General features: G+C 50.1%; 1 protein-coding gene across 2 annotated transcripts in view; it reads left to right on the plus strand.

The window, feature by feature from the left end:
• Positions 1-1567: 1567 nt before the first annotated feature.
• The window catches only part of LOC142017430 (alpha-2-macroglobulin-like), a 59328-nt gene continuing 36390 nt past the window's right edge, over positions 1568-24505 (plus strand). For both annotated transcript variants that reach the window (XM_075002261.1, XM_075002271.1), the window contains exons 1-17: positions 1568-1716; positions 6903-7086; positions 8291-8447; positions 8731-8783; positions 9577-9597; positions 13216-13384; positions 14462-14546; positions 15560-15683; positions 16814-16928; positions 17092-17201; positions 18363-18521; positions 18904-19131; positions 19484-19547; positions 21156-21298; positions 21804-21953; positions 22420-22590; positions 23506-23617. In XM_075002261.1, the coding sequence (XP_074858362.1) occupies positions 1628-1716; positions 6903-7086; positions 8291-8447; positions 8731-8783; positions 9577-9597; positions 13216-13384; positions 14462-14546; positions 15560-15683; positions 16814-16928; positions 17092-17201; positions 18363-18521; positions 18904-19131; positions 19484-19547; positions 21156-21298; positions 21804-21953; positions 22420-22590; positions 23506-23617 (2134 nt within the window). In that variant the 5' untranslated portion in view covers positions 1568-1627. The remainder of the gene's footprint in view (positions 1717-6902; positions 7087-8290; positions 8448-8730; positions 8784-9576; positions 9598-13215; positions 13385-14461; positions 14547-15559; positions 15684-16813; positions 16929-17091; positions 17202-18362; positions 18522-18903; positions 19132-19483; positions 19548-21155; positions 21299-21803; positions 21954-22419; positions 22591-23505; positions 23618-24505) is intronic.

The following is a 24505-nucleotide window of genomic DNA, read 5'->3' on the forward strand; positions in this document are numbered from 1 at the left end:
CAAAAAATCTCTTTTTTGGCCAAAAAATTCAGATTGGACAACTGTAAAGCTTTTCGCAAATTATTCTGAGATTTTTGGGGGGAACTTAAACCAACTACCCAGCCCCCCAGAAGAGGAAATATTTTGTTTTGAAATTTGCACGTAAAATATGATGTTCTTCCAATTCTGGATCCCCATAGGATCTCATCCTTTCCCTGACTGAGGCTTCCCCAGTGTTTTTGATTTCCATCCTGCAGAAACATGGCAGGGGATTCCCACATGCCCTGAATGATCTTAATCCCATAACAGGATAAGCAATTAACCATCCAAATGTCTGAATTCTGTTTTCCCGTGTGCCCTAAAAAGAGTTTCTTCCTTTGCCTGCCTATAGCACCTCCTGTGAGGAGACTCTAGAACAGAGTTTCTCAACCTTTTTTTATAATGTTCCCCTTTTAAATAAATAAATAAATGATAAGTACACCCAGTGCCTACAATTTTCAGACACAATTTCTTTTCTACCATTGTAACACATATGTTTAAACAACTTAATCGTAACTGGTTGGTTGGCAGACATTGCCTATTGGCAATAAACTTGTCATCGTGCTCATGACTGTGCAAAAAGGATATATATGAAAAAAAAGATGAACATAAAATAAGTCCAGTTTTTTATTCATAAAAAAGTTGGGAAACACTGAGATCCCTGCGTAACCCCAGAGGTACACGGATCCCTGGTTGAGAACCATTGCTTTAAACCACTTGACAAACATTCATCAGTTGAGTCCTTGCTTGGCGGGTCAGAATCATTATAACATTTTTCAGATGGGTAAAGTGAGGTGCAGAGGGGAACGGATGTGCACACAGTCACACAGTGTGGCAGTGCTGAGAAATAAGCCCACTTTTTCTCCCAATGCTGCCATCTTTGCTCCATGGACAGTCCCGTGGGCCAGTCTTACTGTGCTCCAAAGAGACCATTCACAACTGTCACCAGCTGCCTGGGGAGCTAAAGAAGCAGCCTTGCTCCCTCGAACAACGGAGGGCAGGTGCACTCATGTAGCCAGCAAAAGGTACGCTCATAGCTAGGGCCAGCTCTGGTACATGCCTGGCAGCAGCAGGCAATGGTACACAAAACGGCCTCAGAAGGTGTACCAGAGGGATATTAGTGGACACAGCCAGCTTTTGGACAGCGGCTTATAGCATAGGAACAGGAAAGGCTTATCTGGCTGCACTGGACAGGGTTTGGAAACTGCTTCCAATCCCCACAGACAGCTGGACTGGCTCAGTCATGAACTACAGGGTTCCTCCCCCCCACCACAGGGTGCTGCTGGAGTTAGACAAACAGAGGCTGGGAGGGTGAATGGTTCAGGCACAGGACAGTGTCTGAGATAAAAACCTCCCCAGCCACCATGTGGCAGGGTCTGGCCAGGGACGGACAGTGCCAGGACTCAGAGCTGCCGGCTGTGGCTCCTCCTCCTTCCCTGTACCTCTCCTCATTTCCCAGATGGTCCTGGCCCCCTGCCCTTACCTCACCCCTCCCAGGGGCTGTTTACAGAGAGCAATATAAAAGAGTTGACCAACCAGTGAGCCAGGGTGCAGGGAGCCAGCATACAAGACTGCCTGTCTGCCTCGCTCACCAATCTCACTCTGTACCATGGGGAAGGACAGGCTGCCCGGGGGCCGGAGCATCTTCCTCCTGCTCCTCTTCTTCCTTCTGGGAAACACCTCGCCCACCACCGAACCGTAAGCTCCACACTCAGAGGGGGCTGGTGCTGTCATCTCCATTTTTTCTGTCTTTCATTCCCCTCCCTCCCCTGCAGCTCTCTCACTGCCCCTCAGCCCTGCCCTGCAGCCCCTCTGCTATCCCAGTCTTGGGCTCCCCTCACAGCTCTGCCAGTGCCCCTCAGCCCTGCCCTGCAGCCCCTCTGCTATTCCAGCCCTGGGCTCCCCTCACAGCTCTGCCAGTGCCCCTAAGCCCTGCCCTGCAGCCCCTCTGCTATTCCAGCCCTGGGCTCCCCTCACAGCTCTTCCAGGGCCCCTCAGCCCTGCCCTGCAGCCCCTCTGCTATTCCAGCCCTGGGCTCCCCTCACAGCTCTGCCACTGCCCCTCAGCCCTGCCCTGCAGCCCCTCTGCTATTCCAGCCCTGGGCTCCCCACACAGCTCTGCCAGTGCCCCTCAGCCCTGCCCTGCAGCCCCTCTGCTATTCCAGCCCTGGGCTCCCCTCACAGCTCTGCCAGTGCCCCTCAGCCCTGTCCTGCAGCCCCCTGCTACCCAAGTTTCCTTGCCTGTGAGTGAGAGCTCAGACAAATCTTTCTCTTTTTTCCTCTTCTTTAAAGCCGGTGGCTTCCCTTGGCAGCCACAGACTGCAAATGTTCCCAAAGAGAGTCTTTGACCTAGATTCCTGTCTGTCAGCACAGACCCTGGCAATGGCACACTCTGCTGGAACATCCACCTTGGATACTGCAACTTGGCTTCAACCTTGCCTCCGCTGAGGGGCCTGAAGGCGGGGTATAGCCAAGCACAGCCTGTGACTCTGGGTATCCCTTTGTCAGAGGCAACCAGCACAGAGTTCCTTTGAATGGAGCTCAGCACAGATTAGCGTATTTGCAGTGCAGTGGCTTCCCCTTGTTGGTGTACATGAGCAGGTGCTATTTACACTGCCCTGCTTCAGTGGGGGATGGCTCTAGTCCCATAATTCCAATGTGGGAGCTTTTAATCCATTTAACTCCCTATTGTTAGTCTAAGAGCTGTGCAAACACAGACCAGCAAGATGATCCTTTCCCCAGAAAGCTCACCGCCTAGGCTTGCCTGAATTGCAAGGAATGACATTTCAAAATCCATTTAATTGTAAACGGTAAGACACAATCCAACTTTTTCGTGGAGTGGCATCTCCAGGAAAATATAATGCAAAAGCCCACTACATTATGGTAATGTCACAACATTGTACTATAGGCTGAAACTCTGTAGTCCAGCACTCGCTCATCTGACAACATCTGTGGTCTGGCATGACGTTAGTTTGCCAGCAATGCACTTATCATAGGTGTAGCCAAGTTTCCGGTGGTCCCATAAAGTTTGTTTACAGCCACCAGTCCTGGCTCTCAGTGTTCTGTGCTGTTCTTTAGCTGTAATTTACCCCTAAATGTCTTGTAAGAGCCCGGTAAGCAGTATAAATGAAGGTAATGCTGCTAGACAATATTGACCTCCCATGGTTTGGCAAATTCTCTCTTTTGCATGAGCCAAGTCCTGAGGGTGCTGGGCGAGAGATGTTCTACCTGTATAATATAAAATGCTTCATATCATAATATACTATTAGTAATAGTTTAAAAGATTCATGTTATAATCTAAAAGTCAAAAGAAAACATTTTACATTATGTAATTGAGAAAGTCAAAACAATTTATTTAAATGTTTTTTTCTGTTTAAAATATTGTCAAAATGGACACACTCCTGTAAGTTGTCTCCATGGTGATGCAACTGCATTTTCCAGCAGAAAATGGCTCCATGCAAATTGTTTGGCCCTGCTCCATTCTACTCTTAGCATGTAGTTTGCCTCTGGTCAGACTTGTCTGAGTTCCACACTTTAAAATGGATTGATGCACTCTCTATGCTGAAGAAGCAGCTGTTGTTTTGGGTTTGGTTGCATCCTGCTGCACAGGAAAGGCCCAGCTGTTCTCTTTCTGCCTGCCTTTTCGAGATACCTGCCTTTTCGCCACTCTTGTTCTCTCAATCTAACTGAAAGTTCATTCTGGCTGAAAGAACAGGGGAGGGGGAAGGGCGGGAGGACTGAATGTGAGGCACAGTCCCAAAGTCTGTTCTGCTCTGTGTGAGGCACATTATGCAAATTTGAATGAATAATTTGCATATCTGTGAATAATTTGCATGTATGCATAAATTTAAGCTCATGGTTGACAACACTGCCCCAACCAGAGGGGAGGAGGGCAGCTCAAGGAGATCAACCAGACAGGGCTGATATGGAAATTTTGAAAGGTCTCGAGGAGCTGAGATTACCACTATTGCTGGGAGCCAACGGAGTGGTGACGCTTCTGGAACTGGATCTCCTGGGATGCATTAGGCTGTACAAGTTGATGTGGCTGTGGGTTTATGCAGGGAGGAGCCAGAGGCCAATATCAGGCCATAACCATCACCTCGGTAGTATCAGTGAGCCTGCCCCCAGCGCTAAGAGCAGCGGCTGTCACGTTTCACCCATTCTGCCATTCTCACCCCAGAGGGAGAGCAGGTGAAGCAGAGTTGCAGGGATGCGTGACAGGGATGTCAAAGGGGCAAGTGTCACACTTGAGGCAAGTCCTGACAAATGTCCAAATATAGGCCTGGGTTCTCCGGGGCTTTGTTCTTCTTTCACAGGAGGCCACATTTTATGCTTACTCCTCACCAAGTCCCAGGCAGAGGAGAACTACCCCCCCAGCCTTTACTGGCCGAGCTAGAAAGCACAGATTGAACCTCTAGAAACTGAAGCTCTCGGAGGTGGCAACATCCGTGATCTGGCAGGACCAAAGATGTTGCTGGATCAGAGAGCCCTGGCAACCAAGATTCAGTTCAAGCAGCAGGAGGGCCCATGCCAGGAGGCCTGACAGGGCCGGCAGTCTGGCCAGGTCTGGCAGAAGCGGGCCCATCAGCCCAACTGGGGACGGGGGCATCTAGGCCTGGAAGTGGAGGCGAGTCAAGAAGCTGTCAGTGCAGGCCATGAGCAGAGCTGGGAAGGGGGCCAGAACTGACCTCCACTTGTCTAGCAAACTTCCCCCTTTGGGACGCAGTCAGGTCCTAAAGGCACTGGATCCATCTGCTGTTGCCCATTCCCAGACAAACAGAAGCTAGGGACACCATCCCTACACATTTTGGCTGGTACCACCAATGGGCCTATCCTCCTGGAACTTAATTTGTTCTCATGGGATCCCTGTTATAATTTGGGCCTTTCCACCATCCCCTGGCAAGAGTTCCACAGGTTGACTACGAAGAAATAATTTCTTTTGTTTATTTTAAGTTTGTTATCTATAAATTTTATTGGCTGAGCTCCTTTCATTACGCTAATGACAGAGTAAATAACATTTCCTTATTCTATTTTCCACAACATTCATGATTTTCTAGAGCTTTAACATATCTCCTCACCCTTTAGTCATATTTTTCCACACTGAAAAGTCCCAGTCTTTTTAACATCTTCTCATCTGGAATCTGTTCCTTATCCCTAGTCATTTCTGTTGCCTTTTCTATATCTTTTCCAAACCCAATATATCTTGCATTAGATGGAGCAACCAGGTCCACATGCTGCATTCAATATGTGGGCATACCATGATTTTATATAAAAGAAATATGATACTTTTCTGTCTTTGTATCTATTCTTTTCCTAAATGTTTCTCAATATTTGGCTGGCTTTTTATATTGCTACTGCACATTGAGCAGATGTTTTCAGGGAACAAACCACAGTGATTCCAACTCTCTCTCTTGAGTGGTAACAGTTGTTTTAGACCCTCTCATTTTGTATGTATAGTTGGGATTATATTTTTCTATGTGCATGACTTTGCATTTATCAACACTGAATTCCATCTGCCCTTGTGTTGCCCAATCAGCCAGTTTTGTGAGATACGTCGAACTCTTTGCAGTCAGCTTTAGACACAACTATTTTGAGCAATTTTGAAAAATGTGTCACCTGACTGTTTCTCCCAGGTTCATGTATGGGTAAGTTGGACTGTGGTGTCCAAATAGAGACCCTTGGACTTCACCACTATTTATTCCTATTCATTTTTCCCTGTGTTTTAAGTATAGTACAGGGCAATGTTTTCATGATTATCTAATGCATTGTTTCTCAACCTTTTATATAAAGTACCTCTTTTTAAAAAAATTATAAGTACCCCCAGATGTCTTGCGTATCTCTAAGGGAGCTTGTGCCACTGGTTGAGAAACAAGGTCCTAAGGTAATCTGAGGTCTTGAAACAAGTGCCATTCAACCTTTCTGGATTACTGGACCCTTTTCAGGAATCAGATTTCTTGTGCACATCACCAAGTTACACCTCACTCAAAAACTACTTACTTACAAAAACATGTAAAACTATCACAGAAGACTAGTACTGAAAACCTGCTGACTTTCTGCCATCTTATTATCAAGTAAATAAATCAGAACAGAAATATTGTACTTACATTTCAGCGTACGGCATATGAAGCAGTAGAAACAAGTCATAGTCTGAATAAACTTTTAGATTGTACTGGCTTTACTAGGGTTTTTAGGTCGCCTGTTGTAAAAGTAGGCACATACCTAGATGAACTGATGCACCCCCTGGCAGACCTCAGTGTATCCACAAGGGTACATGTACCTGTGGTTGAGAAACACTGATGTAATGATCCTTCAGTTACATGAATGACGAGCCTTTTGTTATCCTAATCACCCTACTATCTTCTCCTTATAAACAAACTCCCAGCCTCAAAGCAAAGCTAGCAGCAGCACCAGCTCTGATGCAGTTAAGAGCTGTCTCTGGAGTTAGGGCATGTGCTTTAAGCAGACATCAAATATGAAATTCAGGGGTTCAAACTTTTGCGGGGCTACAGAACCCCCAATTCTCCCCAACAAAGGTATCCTTGCTCAACAAAGGTCTGTGGGATACAGAAACACCAGTTAATTCCTGGAACTTTTCGAGCCATCCCCACTCCCTGCTGGGAGGCTGAGCAAACAGCCTTGGACAGCAGCAAGCCCAGTTAGCACAGACCTCATTGCTGCTCTAGAGGATGTCCTCAGTTCCCAGGTGACTGAGCAGACAGGCGAGCATGTTACAAACCCAAAATGAAACGTCCCTTCCTGTGAGTATAAGTTGCCATTTGGATGGATGGCCAGGATTCAGCTGTCACATGAGCCTAGGTCCGTCTCTCAGTGCCTTCTACATCCCCCCAGCCCTGCCTGTCTGACCTGTGCCCTTCCCCTTCCCAGGCAGTACCTGGTGCTAGTGCCATTTCTGATCCACACCAACGTTTCTGAACGGATCTGCGTCCAGCTGACCCACCTGAACGAATCCGTGACGCTGAGCGCCACGCTGGAGCATGCCGGGGAGAACAGGAGTCTGATCGCAGACATGGTGGCGGAGAAGGACGTGTTCAAGTGTGTCCCTTTCACGGTGAGTATCTGGCCCCTGTGGGGTTTATTATTTCAGTTGGAAAGATAGTGACAGCCTGGAACAAACCCCTGCAAAGCCTGATACCCTCAGAACCCACAAACAGCAACAGGCTCAGGTTGGAGACAGTCAAAGAAAACCACAGTACCTGCCGGCAGTGCAGTGGGTGACTCATTGGGAATAGTCTTATTCAGTCAGGGTTGAGCTCCACGCCCAGCCCAATGTTGTGGGAGATGCTGTGCTACAGGCTGTGGGGTGTCTGGCTTCGCTGTGTGCTTTTCTGTCTATGTCAGTGCTGACCTGACAGCTGAAGCCGGGTCTCCCAATTCTCTGGAGGCTCCACAGGCCTCTGAGTGAGCCAGGACAGAAAGCACTGGAAGAAAGAGGTTAGAGAAGGTCCTCGAGGCAGTTGAAATCCATGAGTTTATCTTGTGCCTCTACCTGGGGCCAGTTCAGGTTCACTCCCTGCAGCACTCAAGGCTGGCTGGGAGGAAGGTAGAAGAAAACAGATCTATCCCAGAAGGAATTGATCAGATGTAGCTTCCCATTTTCATCCATCACAGGGATCCTCAGCTGTGGGGATTTTGTCACGCCATAAAGCCTTTTGAGGAAGGAGCATAGTGAGGGAAGGAAAATGACCCCCTGCCTTGGTCAGAGGCAGCACAAGGGATGATGGAAAAGCTCAGACTAAGATATAAACTACTGGGGTGGAGGAGTTAGGGACTCCTCATGGGGAGGGGATGGCAGAGGCATGGCAGGGTAGTGACTGCTCTGGAGCTTGGGGGTAAGGAACTCCTGAAAAGCCTCCAGCAGCACAGAGGAGGCAGGAGTGGGGGTGGAGAAGAGTCCTGGCAAAACCAGGGTGAGGTCAGACTGGCTGGTCCTGGCTTTCTTTCCCTAGACCACACATTCCCTGATTTGGTGGGGAGGTGGTGACCCTTCAGGTTGAGTTCCATGTAAACCTCCAGCCTCCAGCAGCTCAGTGCACAGAGGGAACCTCTAAGGCCACAATTGTTTTACTGAGGTAGCTGTGTTAGTCTGTATCTTTGAGAACAACAAGAAGTCCTGTGGCACCTTATAGGCTAACCGATATTTTGGAGCATAAGCTGACGAAGTGAGTCTTTGCCCACAAAAGCTTATGCTCCAAAATATCGGTTAGTCTATAAGGTGCCACAGGACTTCTTGTAATACTTTTACTGTTCTCCAGGTTCCAAAGGCCAGTGGCTTGCCAATAGCATTTCTCACGGTGCTGGTGAAAGGGCCGACACTGAAGTTCAGGAGCAGGAAATCGGTGCTGGTCAAGGACACAGAGAGCCTGGTCTTTGTGCAGACAGACAAACCCATCTACAAACCAGGACAAACAGGTACAGGGAATTGGGTGGGGAATTCTCCCCGTGTCCTCAGAGACCCTACAACTCACCGCCAAATCAATACAGCTGGCTGGCAACCTGACCTCCCGCCACCTCCACAATCACAAACATGCAGAGTGTGGGGCATGCATCCCACCCTGCCACTTGCCCACTGGTCACTTCACCTGGCCAGGCATGCACTCAGCATCTGCCTCAACGACAGATGTACCTGGTAAAGCCCTTGCAAATTTAACAGTGAACATCCCTTCCTCTCTCTCTCTCACTCATGTCTCTGCAGTTCTATTTCGGATTGTCTCTATGGATGAAGACTTCCGCCCCCTGAATGAGAAGGTAGGTCTGATCAGTACCCATGTCTCACATGGTGAGCACTGACAACGTCCCCTTTAAAGTCATTTGTGATTCCCGAGGAACTTACTTCTTTTAAGCATCCATTTGGAACCATAACAGGAACTCTCTAAAGCAAGCGATCCCTTCTTACTCCCCACATTGGCTTTATAAGGGTCAGATTCTGCCTTGATTCAGCCTCATTGACAGAGTGGGCATAGGACAGAATAAGTCCCTTTAAGGTATCGTATGAATCACACTTTATTATATTGTAAAATGCTGCTTTCAATTTTATTAATTCACGTATGTCACAAGCCCTTTGAAAATCCTGAAAGAAAAAGATACACAATCTACAACAGCAGCACCCTTATAAAGCATATACTGCCTTAAAATGTCAGTCAGAACCCAGTAAAAACCATCTCCCTTGGCACCACACTAGAAGGGCAAAAATTGCACCGATTTCTTAACTGTCAGGGACTGAGGAACCGAAAAACATTCTCTTTTGAAATGAAGATAAAAAAATTTTCTATATCCAAGAGGAAAAATACATGTTATCAGAAGCTGAAAAATTCTGCAGACCAAATAATAATGAGGTAGATTTTCAAAACCTCTGGCGTTACAGGGGGAAAAGCAAAAATGTGAAGGAACTACTCCATATCAGCCTGTAGGAAAAGCAGTTTTCATGGTCTGGAGTCTTAACCAAGTGCATCTCTTACAGAAATGCACTGACTGGGATAAATGAGTTCAGGGCACCTCTGACCTGTGTTTCTAACTCTGCTTCTCCTTGTTCTCCCTATAGTTTCCACTGGTCTTCATCAAGGTAAGTGGCACATTGATTTTCACTCTCGCAGCAGCTAGCTGGAAACGGGTGGCCACTTCAGGGACGGGAAGAGCTCTGTGCTCCATGGCAGAGTAGGTGTAGAGTTCCTTGTGAACAGCTAGTGTAGCAGCCAGTGCCTCAGAGCAGGGAAGTAAGGGTGAGTCTGTTGGACCAGGAGACAGAGTTCTGCAATCCCCTCACCCACTCAGGTGCTGGGTGTCTTGCATCTCAGAATTGGGTCGCCCCAGAGATTTCCATCCTCAGCTGCCCAGGGGAATGGACCATGACCTGCAGCAAGGGGAAAGGGCTTGTGAACATTCCTTCCTCTTCAGGTCGTGTGAAGCCACCTGAAAGGGGCCTGTTGTCAGAGTGGGCCCTGGTCCTCACACAAATTCCATTCCAGTGTAACTATCAGTCGAGGGTGCCCTATGATACCGAAATAGTAGCACCAGGGCAGCAGCTAGCTTGGGTGTGGTCATGCCAGCAAAGAGGTGCCTGAGGGCTTGTCTACATGGGTAAGAGATTACGCCATAGCTTTCTCTCTCAGGAGTGCGAAAAAATACACACCCTACGCACAGCAAGCCACAGCGCAGTAAAGTTCCACTGTAAACAGGCTCCCAGCTCCAGAAGTTATGCACCTTGTGGAGGTGGTTTACTAGAATATAGGTAGAGCTTTCTCCCTGCGCTGGTATCACAAGCTGAGCTGGGGTAGCAGCCCAAACAACATCTCTAAATCTAGATTGGCAGTTCCAGTCCCTTGCACGTGCCTTTGTGGGAGGGTTTTCTCAGCCTCATCGGTGACTTGAGTATTTCTGTGTCCAGCCACCTACCAGCTCCCACACTGCAAATATAACATTAAAGCTCTCAGGATCCATCTCATCCTGCCATCTGCCTCCTACCCTCACTCTCTCCCGGCCTCCTTGCCCACTCCATGTGGTGGTGGGCGGACAATGGAGTAGATTCAGAGCTGGTATTCGGCTCTTTAATCACACACTAATTGCACGGGACTTGATGGTTAAAGACTCTCATAATTTCAAATCTTCACAGGCTAGTGAGAAACTACAGAGTTGTCCACCAGGTGCCCTCAGTTATAGAGAGGGAGATTGTGATGGGTTTGGTCACAGAGATCCCCTTGAGACTGTCACCTGAAGGACTGATCATACCTCTGAGCCTGCCTTCCTGCCCTCCCACAATCCTCCCCTGCTGAGCCAGAAGCTCTGGCCACAGAGCTGGGGTCACACAGGACACAGCAGAGCAAGAAAGACACTGAAATCCTTTCAGCACTGGGCAGGTTCAGCCAAAGGGACATGACACAGCACCCATGAGCACAGCCCCAGTGGGGTCAGGACCTCAGATAAATCCACCTTACTCTGTACAAGTGTAGGCAGAGCAAGCCCACGCCTTGTTCGCCTCCTGTATCAATGAATGAGAGAGATGCACAGTGGTTGTCCCTGTGCCCCAACTAGCAATTATTTGCCCTTGGTTTAAGTATTATAGGATTTACTGGCCATTGCTTGGGTCCTGTGGGGGCTCAGGGCAGGTGGGTGGGAGTGTAGAACTCACAAAAGGGGGATCAGAGGTGTGGGTGACTCAGGGCCAGGGATTGGGTGTGTGGGTCCCAGGACAAGGGGTGCAGGAGGTGTCCAGGGGGGTGAGGGTGTGAAGGAGTCAGGAGCGGGGACGGGGCTCAGGGCAGGGGTTTGTGTGTCTGGGGGCTCAGGGGAGGGAGGGGTGGTACAAGAGGCAGGGTAGGAGGCTGGGGCAGGGCTGAAGGCAGGGCTGAGGGGATCAGCAAAGGGAGCTGAGTAGTGCAGGTGCTCAGGGCAGGCAGGCCGCAGGATCAGGGCCAGGGGAGCTCAGGGCAGGGGGCTGAGAGGTCTAGAGGGCTCTCCAGGTCCAGTAATGGTGGCTCCCTGGGGCTTCAGGGGGCTGCACTGGCCAGCTCCAGACAGGAGCTCCTCCCGCGGGGGCTGGAGCTGTCCTACCGGTTGCCGTGGGTGGCAGCTGCTCCCTGGGGGACAGGGCAGTGCTGCCCCGCTGGCAGTGCATCACGGGGGGATGGCCAGGCTGGTGGGGCTCCACAACCCTGGTCCTCCAGTGTGGCCGAGGGCTGTAGGGGAGGGGTTTGGCCTGAGCTTTTGGGGTCACAATGCAGTATAACTGTCTCCCATGCTCGCTGCCCCCGTGTGGTCATTAGTCTCAGAGGGGAAGCCGAGATAGTCCGTATCTTCAAAAACAACAAGTCCTGTGGCACCTTATAGACTAACAGATATTTTGGAGCATGAGCTTTTTGTGGGCAAAGACCCACTTCATCAGATGCATGAGTGGGGGTGGGTTTCAGAGGAGGTTACTGAGACCCCGTCTTTAAATCCTCCTCTGAAACGCCCCCTACTCATGCATCTGATGAAGTGGGTCTTTGCCCACGAAAGCTTATGCTCCAAAATATCTGTTAGTCTATAAGGTGCCACTGGACTTCTCACTGTTCCTGTGGTCATTGCTGAACATAGCATCCCTCCAGATCCTTGCTCATATTTCTTGCTCTTCCCTGAACAAATGTTTGGGGTTCATTCCAACACAGACCTTGGGGGACACCACTAGTTACCTCTCTCCATTCTGAAAACTGACCATTTATTCCTACCCTTTGTTTCCTGTCTTTTAACCAGTTATCACTCCATGAAAGGACCTTCCTTCTAATCCCATGACAATTTATTTTACTTAAGAGCCTTTTGTGAAGGACCTTATAAAAGGCTTTCTGGAAATCTAAGTACACTATATCTTACTGGATCCCTCTTGTCCACATGCTTATGGACTACCTCATAGAAATCTAGTAGATTAGTAAGGCATGATTTCCCTTTACAGAACCCATGTTGATTTTTCCCCAACCAATTATGTTTGTCTACATGTCTGACTATTTTGTTCTGTACTATAGTTTCAAATAATTTGCCTAGTACTGATGTTAGATTTACTGGTCTGTGATTTCCAGGATCATCTTTAGAGCCCATTTAAAATATTGGCATCACATTAGCTATCTTCCAATCCTTAGGTACAGAAGCTTATTTAAAGGATAAATTACAAATCACAGTTAATAATTCCACAATTTCAGTTCTTTCAGAACTTTTGAGTGAATGTCATTTGGTCCCAGTGACTCGTTACTATTAAGTTTATCAATTTGTTCCACTCAACTGTCTCTTGATAATGGGCTATTAGCTATTTGTCTGGCTGCTTCGCTGTTGTTCCTGATGGGCTGTTAATAGCCTTTTCCCAACACAAAAACATTGATGATAAATCTACAGTGAATTTTCCTAATTTCAGATGCAGAAGTGGTGCATGCATACAAATAGAATATATACATTCAGGGGACTACAAGCTTTCCAATTACAGGTTATATGCAATAATTTGCATAAAGCATATTTGAATTAGATATACCCATATTGCTGAGCATATTTCCATAAAGATGATGAAATGTACTGTCCCGGAGATGACCATGTCTTTCCTGTATCTCTGCTGAAGATAGGATGGCATGCCCTGCTCTGCAGCTTCATGTCTCATAGCCACCCTGTTTGCAAATGAAAGGTTGAGTCATCCTGTCTTGTTACCTCATGGTCTCCTCACTTGTAGGACCCGCAGAACAACCGTGTGTACCAGTGGCGAGAGGTGGAGTTAAATCACGGCCTCATCCAGCTCTCCTTCCCCCTTGCCTCTGAGCCTGTCCATGGCACCTACCATGTGGTGGTGCAGAAGGAGACGGGGACCAATCTAGAACACTCTTTTACTGTGGAGGAATATGGTAAGAAGGGTCCCACTTGTGTTGGGGCTGGGAGTGTTGGAAGCAGGATCTGGATCCAGGGTCCATTCCAGGCACCAAAATCTCATTCGCGTTTGTCAGGGATGTCCAGAGAAGTGACAAGCACTCTGAGGAACGGGCAAGGAAAAACAGGGTGCTCTACAGCAGAGGTCCCTGATGGGGGGGCACACCCCCTACAGGGCTTCAGAGGAACGTTTATCAGGGTGCAGCTGGGGCCCAGGCCTGTCCCCATAGAGGATGGGAGCAAGCACCACCCAGCTCCACTCCTGGCCTTGGCCCAGATTCCAACCATGCCCCCAGTGGCCAGCCTCGGCCCATGACCAAGGCTCCGCTATTTGCTTTCTTCCCATCTGCGGCCCCAACTTCGGCTCCCTTACCCCATCCACATCCCCCACCTCCAGCAGCCCCAAGCCTGCCCCTGCTTGTGGGGGGGACGGGGGTCATAGGGGACGTGAGGTAAAATGTTTGGGGACCACTGCCTTAGTGAAACAGGAACCCCTGCCAGGTCCCATTTGCAGATCTTGCACTGGAGCTCAGCCTCAGTTCCAGCCAGAGTTGTGTAGCTTTCTCCCCATCACCTTAGACTGTAAAAGACAATGAGAGTACTGGGGGTGTGGCTACAAAGGCCTATCCCTTGGGCCTCCTGGGTATGGGCTGTGATTCCAGCCTCAGTACAAGGCAGCTTTACTTTTGGGGCAGGACTTTCCTACCACTTGGGTGCGGTATTTGGTGGGGATGCAGAACAAGTGAGGCAAATGCTGCATTACAGTGGCACAGTTTGCGTCCCACCCACCCCCTCCACCTCCATGCTCTGCCGATGAAACTCACATCACTCACCTCTCCTTCCTACTCTTCTCCAGCTCTGGCCTCCTGCCATTGTCCTTGCAGCCCCTGGCATCCAGCACCTCCGTGGTAATGCACAACAGGTTGAGGATCAGGCCTCAGGTGGTGGCGGGGAGGGGCAGGGACAAGCTGTGTGTGTCACTCAGTGGGAATGGACAGTGATGCACACGTGCTCCCTCTGCTCTGCTCAACTTGTGGTCCTTCTTTTCCCCTCAGTGCTGCCCAAGTTTGAGGTGTTGGTGAAGCTTCCCAAGAAAATCACCATCGAGGACGAGGAGCTGAGAGTGGCCGTCTGTAGTCTGTGAGTCGCGGGCTTTGAATCACTGCTCTTTGCGCTCACCCACCTTTGCCTTCCTGCTGCCAGCCCGAAAACCAGAGCTGGAGAAGGCCCCTTGGGACTTTTTCACTCCACCCCCGAAGCCCAGGGCAGGATTGTTCCCTACTTGTCTAGTCTGCACCCAGCCCTGCCTTTAAACATCCCAAGAGATGGAGTCCCCCAACCCTGGGAAATGAAGCCTCAGCCCCACACAGCTCCCGTCAGGGAGATTTTTTTTTCTGCTCAGTCCAAATGTGCCCTTCCTTAACACCATTCTGTCCTTCCTAGTCAGGCTCCTACGTGCCTCTAAATCCCAGCCTCACCCACTTGGTGATGCCTCCTTCAGGTGCTTGTAGGCAGAACTTATGTCTCCTCTTAGACATCCCATAACTAGACACGGCAAATTTAACTCCTTCCTTCCCTCCTCACAAACACCTCCCTCCAGATCCTTGCTCATATTTCCTGCTCTTCCTGGAACACCCTCCAATTTGTCAGTGGTTCTGGGGGGAAGAGGTGTCCAGAACTGAAAACATGCTCTGAGGGTGGTATGTAGTGGTGGTGGGAGATGATAACCCCCCTCTGTGCAGCGCTAGTGAGGTGCCAGCTGGAAGATGGTGTTCAGCTCTGAGGAGACTGCACCTGAAATCCTGTTCACAGGTCTTGGCTCTTCCTTACCAGAAAGCTGTGGCCAAATGGGAGGGAGGCGGGAGAAGGAAAACTCGCCTGATTAAGGGGCAGAAGAGCCTGACTATCAGGCAACATGTCCCGGTGGCTGGAGCAGGCCTGCTGGGTAGTGGAATGGAATCCCCTGAAAATGGCTGGAGTCCTGTCACTCGAGTCATTGAAAAACAGGTCTAGGCAATGCTCTAGGGAATAGACAAGAAATTCCTGCAGAGTCCTCAGAGGTAATGACATAAAGTGTTCCAAAGGCCTCTTCTGCCTGCCTCTGTCTCCCCTTCTAAGCACTTTGGGTCTCTTTGAACCTTCTCTGGTTACAGGTACACCTATGGGACCCCTGTCCCCGGCCTGGTGAAAGTCCGTGTGTGCCGGAAATTTTCCCAGAACAGGTCATCCTGCTATGGCAGAGAGGCTGATGCTGTGTGTGAGGAATTCACCAAGCAGGTGAGATCCAAGCCATTGGCAGGAGGTGACTGTCTCAGGGAGGATGATCTGTGTCTGTCAATGGGGATTGTTAGACTTCAGCTGGTATTCTGTGCTTTAGGGTGGGCTATGTCTCACAGGAGAGCGGGGGTGGTCACGGGAAGGTGAGGCCCAGGCTGGGGATATCAACTATGAAGAAAAACCTCTCACGTGAAATCTTGGCCCCCTTGAAATCAAAGGCAGAACTCCCATTGACATCAGGATTCATTCTGGGCCAGGGGTTTCTTCTAGCTGGGAAAGAGGGGCCTCTGCGAGGCTTTTGTATCTGAATTGGATTGAGATGGGCATGGAGCAGGAGCAAAGAAGAGGAGAAATCAAGAGGAAAATGTAGGATCTGGGAGTGAGAAGTCAAGAGGCAGAAGAAAGAGAGAGATGGAGCAGAAAAGTAGAGAGAATGGGGATAGAGCCCTCGGGAGAGAGAAGGAGAATATGAAGGAAATGAAAGTAATTAGATGGAAAATGGAGCTGGGTTAGAGAGAGAGAGAGTGAGGAGAAGGATGGGAAAGAATGAGAGATGGAGGAGGGGAGAAAGAACACACATGGAGAAAGTGAGAGGATCCTGAAGGTGGATAAAAGACACAAAGAAATGTCACAGAGAGGTAGCTGTGTTAGTCTGGATCTTCACAAAGCAAAAAAGCAGTCCTGTAGCACTTTAAAGACTAAAAATAAAATAGGTGATGAGCTTTCATGAGACAGATCCACTTCTTCAGATCTGAAAAATGTAAGGTCAAGGAGAAAATGTAAGAATCTTCAGATCAAAGAAATGTATCACACTGATGGGAAGTTGCAGTTCTAGGGGATGTGATCTGAAAAAATGGGGGACCAGGAGTGTAACCTTGAAAATTTGAGGTGAAATTCATCACAGAGGGCAGCAGACACTTTGGATAGATCGCTGGGGAGCAGAGATACCTTGGCTGCTTTGTTGGGGAGATAAGGAAGGAGGGATTTGGGCTGGACCAAGCCAACAAGAGGCTGGGATTTGGGCAAACCAAGCAGCAGACAAATCTCTTGGGTGCTGGGCTGTTTCCGTTTCGTATAGACGTAAGGAAAAGGGGTTTGCAGGGTGATTTCTTCTTTGGTCTCTGGCTCAGGCGGACTCTCATGGCTGTGTCTCCAGTGTGGTGAAGACCAGGCTATTCCAGCTCAAGCGAAAGGGTTACGAGATGAAAATTGAGGTGGAAGGCAAGGTCACAGAAGAGGGTACAGGTATGCCTCCCGCCGACGGGGTAGAGATGTCACACTGCACTGCAGCATGAGAGGGTGTTGCCAGCCTGCACAGAAGAGTCAGGCACAGCTGGACAACATGTGGGTCGACGTGCAGCAGCTCAGTGCCTTGGTTCAAGCCCTCTTTGCTGCTTTTCTCTTGCAGGGGTGGAATTAACTGGGACTGGCTCCAGTGAGATCACAGGCACCATGAGCAAAATCAGCTTTGCGCAGGTGGACTCTTACTACAGACCAGGGATCCCCTTCTTCGGGGAGGTAGGGAACCACTGAGAGCCCAGAAAATTACATGACACAAGTGTGCTTGTCTGTGAGAACAAGAACCTGCCACTTTTCAGAGAGAGACTGAACACAGGGGAGGATTACAGACCTCAGGAACAGGAGCCATCTCTCTGCCTCTGCACATGCTGCAGTAGCTTTGCCATTGGTGGGAGTTGCAGCACCTTCCTCTGACCCCCTGGAGCTGTCAGACGGAATCAAATGTAAAGGCCCATAGGTGTGAGCTGGCACAGTCCTGCCCATGCTCCCAGGAGGACACACTGCCACATCCTCCAGTGGTTCTGACACACCCCGCACATTCACACAGACTCGCCCTACGGTTGGCAAGAAACAGCCGCTGAAGCTGCCTTAGGCAATAATGTGAGCAAAGGGCCATTAGGACTGAGGAGCTGTGTCTACACGTGCACGCGACTTCGAAGTAGCGGCACTAACATCGAAATAGCGCCCGTCGCGGCTACACGCGTCGGGCGCTATTTCGAAGTTACCTTCGACGTTAGGCAGCGAGACGTCGAAGTCGCTAACCTCATGAGGGGATCGGAATAGCGCCCTACTTCGACGTTCAACGTCGAAGTAGGGACCGTGTAGACGATCCGCTTCCCGCAACGTCGAAACTGTGGGGTCCTCCTTGGCAGCCATCAGCTGGGGGGTTGAGAGACGCTGTCTCTCCAGCCCGTGCGGGGCTCTATGGTCACCGTGGGCAGCAGCCCTTAGCACAGGGCTTCTGGCTGCTGCTGCTGCAGCGGGGGATTCATGCTGCATGCACAGGGTCTGCAACTCGTTGTCGGCTCTGTGGATCTTGTGCTGTTTAGTGCAAGTGTGTCTGGGAGGGGCCCTTTAAGGGAGCGGCTGGCTGTTGAGTCCGCCCTGTGACCCTGTCTGCAGCTGTGCCTGGCACCCTTATTTCGATGTGTGCTACTGTGGCGTGTAGACGTTCCCTCGCTGCGCCTATTTCGATGTGGTGCTGCGCAACGTCGATGTTGCCAGCCCTGGAGGACGTGTAGACGTTATTCATCGAAATAGCCTATTTCGATGTCGCCACATCGAAATAGGCTACTTCGAAGTAGGCTTCATGTGTAGACGCAGCCAGGGACTGTTCTCCCTGCCTGGTATAAGCAACAGAGGTTGGATTTCCTCCAACAGGTGAAGCTGGTGGATGGGACCGATGCTCCAATTTCCAATGAAACAATCCAGATTTCCATAAGGGACAAGTACAACGCCAATTACACAACCAATGAAAAGGGCCAAGTCTGGTTTTCCATAGACACCGTCAACTTCACAGACAGCAGAATTACAATCATGGTGAGTGGCTGAATCCAGGGAGCTAGGCAGTGAGAGGTGTCACTGCCCAAGCTCCCAGGGGGATGTCCTTAAGTTTATTGAGCTCTTTTCCCATCAAGCAATAAAATAAAGAGTTTGCTGGCTGGGAATTTCAGTCTCCTCCTCTCTCTCTTGCTCTCTCTGTGCCTAGCTCTGTGTGGCTGGCACACAATGTCATTCTTCCTCTGGTTCTCCAGCTCTCTCTCCCAGGCAAGCGTCAGCAATGGGCAATGCAGACCAATGCACCGTGCCTGGAAAAATCTGCCAAGAACACAGTTATAACCTTACCTCTTTTTGTCCTTCTGAAGTGCAAGGGCTTGTAACCTACTGTTTGATCTGATGTGAAAACGTTCTTCTTCATCAGGTAAACCATAAATCTGAACTGAATTGTTACGACCACAACTGGGTCACCCCCGAGTATGGTACGGCCTCTCACACAGCAATGCGCTTTTACTCAGAGAGTAAGAGCTTTCTGAAAATCGAGCCGGTACCTCAGACTTTAAGCTGTGGCTCCAGCATGGGGGTCCGGGTGCATTATATCCTGAAGCCGCAAGCTGTCGGGGAGCAAAAGGAAATCGCCTTTTACTATTTGGTAAGCCCAGGCCTACTGACCTTTACCTCCCTACGCATGACACAGCACTAGAAGCCAGACACCCATGTATGTCCCAGGCCACCAAACTGTCCCACGGCCAGGTTCATTTGGCTATGACATTTACATGGAAAAGCCACTGAAGAAAATACAGTAGTGGCCAGAGCGTGATTGCTTTCTGCCAGGAAAGGGGATGTCTAACTTGGTCCATCTCCAGTCTGGGACTCTGTGTGGCTCCCTCCCACAGGAGGGCATTGGTACAGGCACTCAGCCCCACCCCCTCATTTGCTCCTCATGAGCATCCCCCGTCTCACACCAGGACACCTGTAACAGGAGGCTTTCTTCTGCCCCGCAGGTGATGGCCAAGGGAGGCATCGTGAGGTCAGGCACCGAGGAACATCCCGTGGGGGATGGGGAACGTGAGTAGAGCGGTGGGAATAATGAATTCCCAGTTCACTGGCCAAACCAGAACCTCAAAAAACAATTGTTTGGGGACATCTGAGCTGTTTCCCTTTCGAGCTGCTTTAGTCTTTAGCAAATAGAACTGAAAGAGATAGTGAAGGAAAAGTTGTTTAGAATTGAAAAACTGAGCCTTTGTTTTAGGAAAAGCTGAAACAAACCTTCTCATTTGTTCCCAATTTTATTGCTAACCAAAAGCATTTGGTGGATTGGACACTAATGTGTGAAATGTTTTGGTTTCCCTGAATCTGCTTTTATCAACAACCACAACAACAAAAAAAATCTTAAAAATTTAAGCCCATTCTTATCGTAACTGCCCTCCTGCCCCCACCCCTTTCTCCGTCTGTCCTGGGAGGGTGGGCTGCTGTGTCTGAAAGAGGTTCCAAGAACCTCCTTTTGGGATTGGTCCTGTTTCTAGCAGGGGGTTGGACTTGATTATCTCCTGAGGTCTCTTCCAACCCTATGTTTCTTCTCTGCTCTGTGCTTCCTCGCCCTCCCTCGCCCTTCCTCCTCCCTTCTTGCGCTGGTCTCTCTTTCCCTTTGACACCCACACAGTTCCCCTGACCGATTTCATTTTCCCAAAGGCAGCCTCCAGGGACTCCCATTCAGGCTGGCGGGGCTCATTCCACCCTAAGCAGCAGACAAGTGTGGAATCCCACCCCCTCCGCAGCCCTGCGTGCACAACACTGCACTCAGAGCCTTTCGTCGCCTTCTTTGTTGCTTGGGAAGGGGGATTCTGTGCTCCAGGGGTCAGTGCAAGGTTATAGCTGGTGTGAATTTAGAAGACATGATGGGATCCACCAAATCCATCTCACCTGACTATCTCAGGTCAGGTATCTGCAGTAAGCATCAAGGGCCTGAACTGTGTACCAAAAGCCTTACCTCTCCGTGACAGGCTTGATCACAGAAATCGAGTTCGGGTTGTCCCCAGTGCAAGTCACTGACGCCCATCTTTGTGCTCTCTGGGGCTCTCCACCACTCTGTCCTGCTGAGCCAACAGTTCTGGTCTTTCCCAGCAAAGGCACAGAGTTGGGGTTACCACCCCTGCAGGCCAACACAGACACTGAACCAGTTCAGATCTCTGAGGAACACAGCCCCCCAAGAGGACCAAAACCCCAAATAACTCCATCTTGCTCCATGTAAAGTTTTACAGAGAGAAAACTCATAAGGTCAGCCCGTTTTCTCATTGGAAGAAAGGTATGTACAGGGCTTGCGCCCCCAGCTCCGGTAACAGTTTGAAATATAAAAAGTAGCATTTAAGTGATTGCAAGTGAAAAACGACAGATTCACTCTGTGTATGTGAATTGTACATGTACTCAAATGGGATATTCAGGTTCACCAGACTGTACCTTTAAAATGGATATGTTACATGATGTGTTTTGTATAAAGCATCTCTGAGTTATTCATATTCATGTCAATTTTCATAAAACAAAGGGGAGAGACAGGTAGAAAGGATGCTTAGAGAGTGGAAGTGGCTAATATTGGAGCCATCATGAGAGAGCCTAAGGAAGTGTGTGGTCCTGCAGTTGATTCTCTACAGCTTAGCCCCTCCCTTCTCTGTTTGTCAGTCAGCCAGGTGTTTGAGCTGAGGGTCCTTGTGGGACCGGAGATCGCCCCCCTGGCCAAAGTACTCGTATATGCCACTTTACCCAGCGGGGAAGTTATCGCCAATTCTGAAAATTTCAAGATTGAAAACTGCTTTGCCAATAAGGTGGGTGGCCTGTTTCTACAACTCGCATTCACCACGTGAGAGAGAGAGACTCAGTAAATGTTTGATGACTCCATATGCCCATCAAGCAATGACCATGGATCAGGATTTGAAAATGAGGGATGAATGCACATCAGGAATAATTTGCATGGCCAGAATTATGGAGGATAGGATCAGAACTGAAATGTAGGGGATACTGGTAGAGCTATGTGGGGAGCCCAGGGCTGGAATAGCAGAGGGGCTGCAGGGTAGGGCTGAGGGGCACTGGCAGAGCTGTGAGGGGAGCCCACGGCTGGAATAGCAAAGGGGTTGTTTCAGGGCAGGGCTGAGGGGCACTGGCAGACCTGTGTGGGGAGCCCAGGGCTGGAATAGCTGGGGGGCTGCAGGGGAGAATTGAGGGGCACTGGCAGAGCTATGTGAGGCCATTCTAGGACTGAGTTTTGCTGTAGGGCAGGGTGTGAAAGTGTCTGGACAATTATCTCCTCAAACACCTTTCCTGGGGTTGCAGGTCCACTTGCATTTCTCACCAGCCAAGGGCTTCCCTGCCGCTGAGGCACATCTGCATGTCAGAGCCTCCCTAGGCTCCCTGTGTGCCGTCCGTGCTGTGGACAAGAGCGTCCTCCTCATGAAGCCTGAAGCTGAACTTTCGCCCAGCTCTGTAAGTCCCAGCCTGGTCCGGTGATCCATGGGCAGAAGATGGGGTCTTCTCCAGAAAGTGCAGAGAATCACTCGGGGGGAGGAGGGTGGCGCAGCTTGTCTGGTACTGTTGGGTCCCTCGTCAGCACAGGCTCTGCGCCATTATATAGGGCACTCGTGGAAACTGTCACCACGCCCGGCGGTCGATAGTTCTGAGGCCACATGTGAGGACACAACCACACCTACCCATTTGCTATTGTGGATCCATCGGTGAGCACTGGTCAGCACACGCTGGCTGGGTCATTATGGAAAAGTCGGCGGTGAGCCTTGAGTCAGACATGCTGCTCTGTTCCTGTGGGGTTTGTTATTGTAGGGACACCCTGGGACACTGGGTTTGTCAGTTTAAGTTGCCTGTGATTGCTCGGGTGGCACATGTGGGTGTGTTATTCCTGGGCCTGTGTCACTGCCATGGAGTTGTGTCCCCGCAGGTGTATGACTTGCTCCCCGTGAAGGAGCTGAGGGGCTATAGTTACAGGGAGCACCATCTGGAGGAAGATGACGTTAACGCTTGTGTGAACCTTGACAGCGTCATCTTAAATGGATTCATTTATGAACCCGTTTTTCCTGACGGGGAAGGGGACACCTTCCACATTCTCCAGGTGAGCGCCGGCCAGCAGGGCCTGTAAACGGAGCATGTGGGCAGCCTCCCAGGGAGAGACAAATGCTGCCCCGCTGATTAGCGGAGCTCACACCGGACCTGCAGCTGGCAGCTTCTGTTTCTACAGATGGTGCACAGCTCCACATGTCTCAGTGCACGCCACAAAATTTATTCTGCACGTGGGTGGGGAAAAACTGGCAGGAACGCAGGGTGATTGAAATCGCTGTTAGTTCAGGGCTCCCCACCAGAGTCTCCCTGAGCTGGAGGCTTGTAAACTGGTGCATTTGAGGTAATAACTAAGGCTGGGCCAGAAAACCCCAGCTGGGAACACCTCAGCCCCTCACTAATTTACACATGGGTACACAGAGATGGCCTAACAGCAGGAGTAAAGTGACAGGGCCTACAAATGAGGCCATAGGCTGCTATGAGGTGCCAATCCCCCTTTTGTCAATGTGGATGTGCACACGGAGTGCTGCTCTGAACAGCCCCCAGGATAGCTGCCCAGCCCCAGGGGGTGAGGGTTTGGTGTCCTGCAGGGTCTCACGTTTGCTCCCAGTGGGACTCGCTCTCAACCCCCAGAGGACCTGACAGCAGTTGTTCAGCATCTCAGCAGCGAGGCAGGGGGTGGACTGGGCCAGAGAGACAGCCCAGCTCCTCCCAGGGCGGGGCTCTGAGGTGTTGGGGGTGTCTGTCTTCAGCTTCTGGTCATGAGCCTTTCACTGACATAGACCTCGCCCTTGGCTCCCGCCCGGCCACACTGGCATTGATATCTCAGGCCTTTCTGATCTCAGTAGGCTTTGTTATCTGACCACAGTCATGATTCATCCCTGCGTCATGTCATCCCGATCCTGTCCAGGTGACACATGAACCTCCTGATGTCTGGTTTGTTTATCACGTCTGGCTTACCTTTTCACAGGAGATGGGTTTAAAAGTCTTCACCAGTGCCAAGGTCCACAAGCCCACTCTCTGCCGGAGGGACAACCGCTTTTTCTTTACGCCATCCGTCGGCACACCTATGATGGCATATGGTAATGGCAGGAAACAGCATTGTTTTACTCTGCTCACACTGTCCTCTTAGTGCTTGCCCTGCTCCCCTCTCTTTCACCTTCTCCTCTGCATGGGAACTAAACCAACTGGACTGGACTCTGTTCTTGGCTGTGCTGACCAAAATCCACAAAAGTCAGCCCTGAACTAGGACTTTGGGCCACTTCCATCTGCTTGCTCACCACCTAGGGAAATGTGCACTGCTGAGGCTACACTGATAAAATGGCAGCCGCACCCACCAATGTACATGTGCTGCTCTGGCACAAAGCACCTGTTAAATCTTATAGCTCTGAACCTGGAACTGGGCAAGTTCTGCTCCCAAGTGTCCCTGTTATAGCAAACTCCAGAGGAAGACCTAAGCCGAGAGAGGGCCAAGCTCAAAGGGGAGGTGAGTCAAGTTTTGACTGAGGCTGAAGGCTAACTCCCCATATGTCTATGCACCAATTGTCCTAAGGTAACTACCCACAGGTAGTCTCCAACCTGGGAACTCTGGTGCTTCCCACAGGCGCCTCTACCGCTTGAGCTAAAGGCCAGCTGGTCCTCAGCTTAGGCTGTAGAGGACACTTATTCTTTCTCTGTGAAGCGGTCTAGGTGCCACTACGTTCGACATAGATATGTGGTTTACACTAAGTCAGGGCTTAGACCCAAGGTCCCAGGACCCAACAAGAATGAAGGGAAGAGTCTGAGTCAAGCCTGGGCCCAGGGTTCAAACCCTTTTGCTTTCTGGCCCTCTGGGCTCATGTTCTGGGGATCTGCCAAAAGAATCCCAAGGGGTGACTTTCTTTCTCCTCTGGACCAGTGGCAGCTGCTGGGGAGGGACACCAGGGAGAGATCAGACATGTGACAGTCCTCCAATGTGATTCGTCCCCACA

Source organism: Carettochelys insculpta, chromosome 1 (genome assembly GCF_033958435.1).
Source record: "Carettochelys insculpta isolate YL-2023 chromosome 1, ASM3395843v1, whole genome shotgun sequence".
NCBI classification, from domain to species: domain Eukaryota; kingdom Metazoa; phylum Chordata; order Testudines; family Carettochelyidae; genus Carettochelys; species Carettochelys insculpta.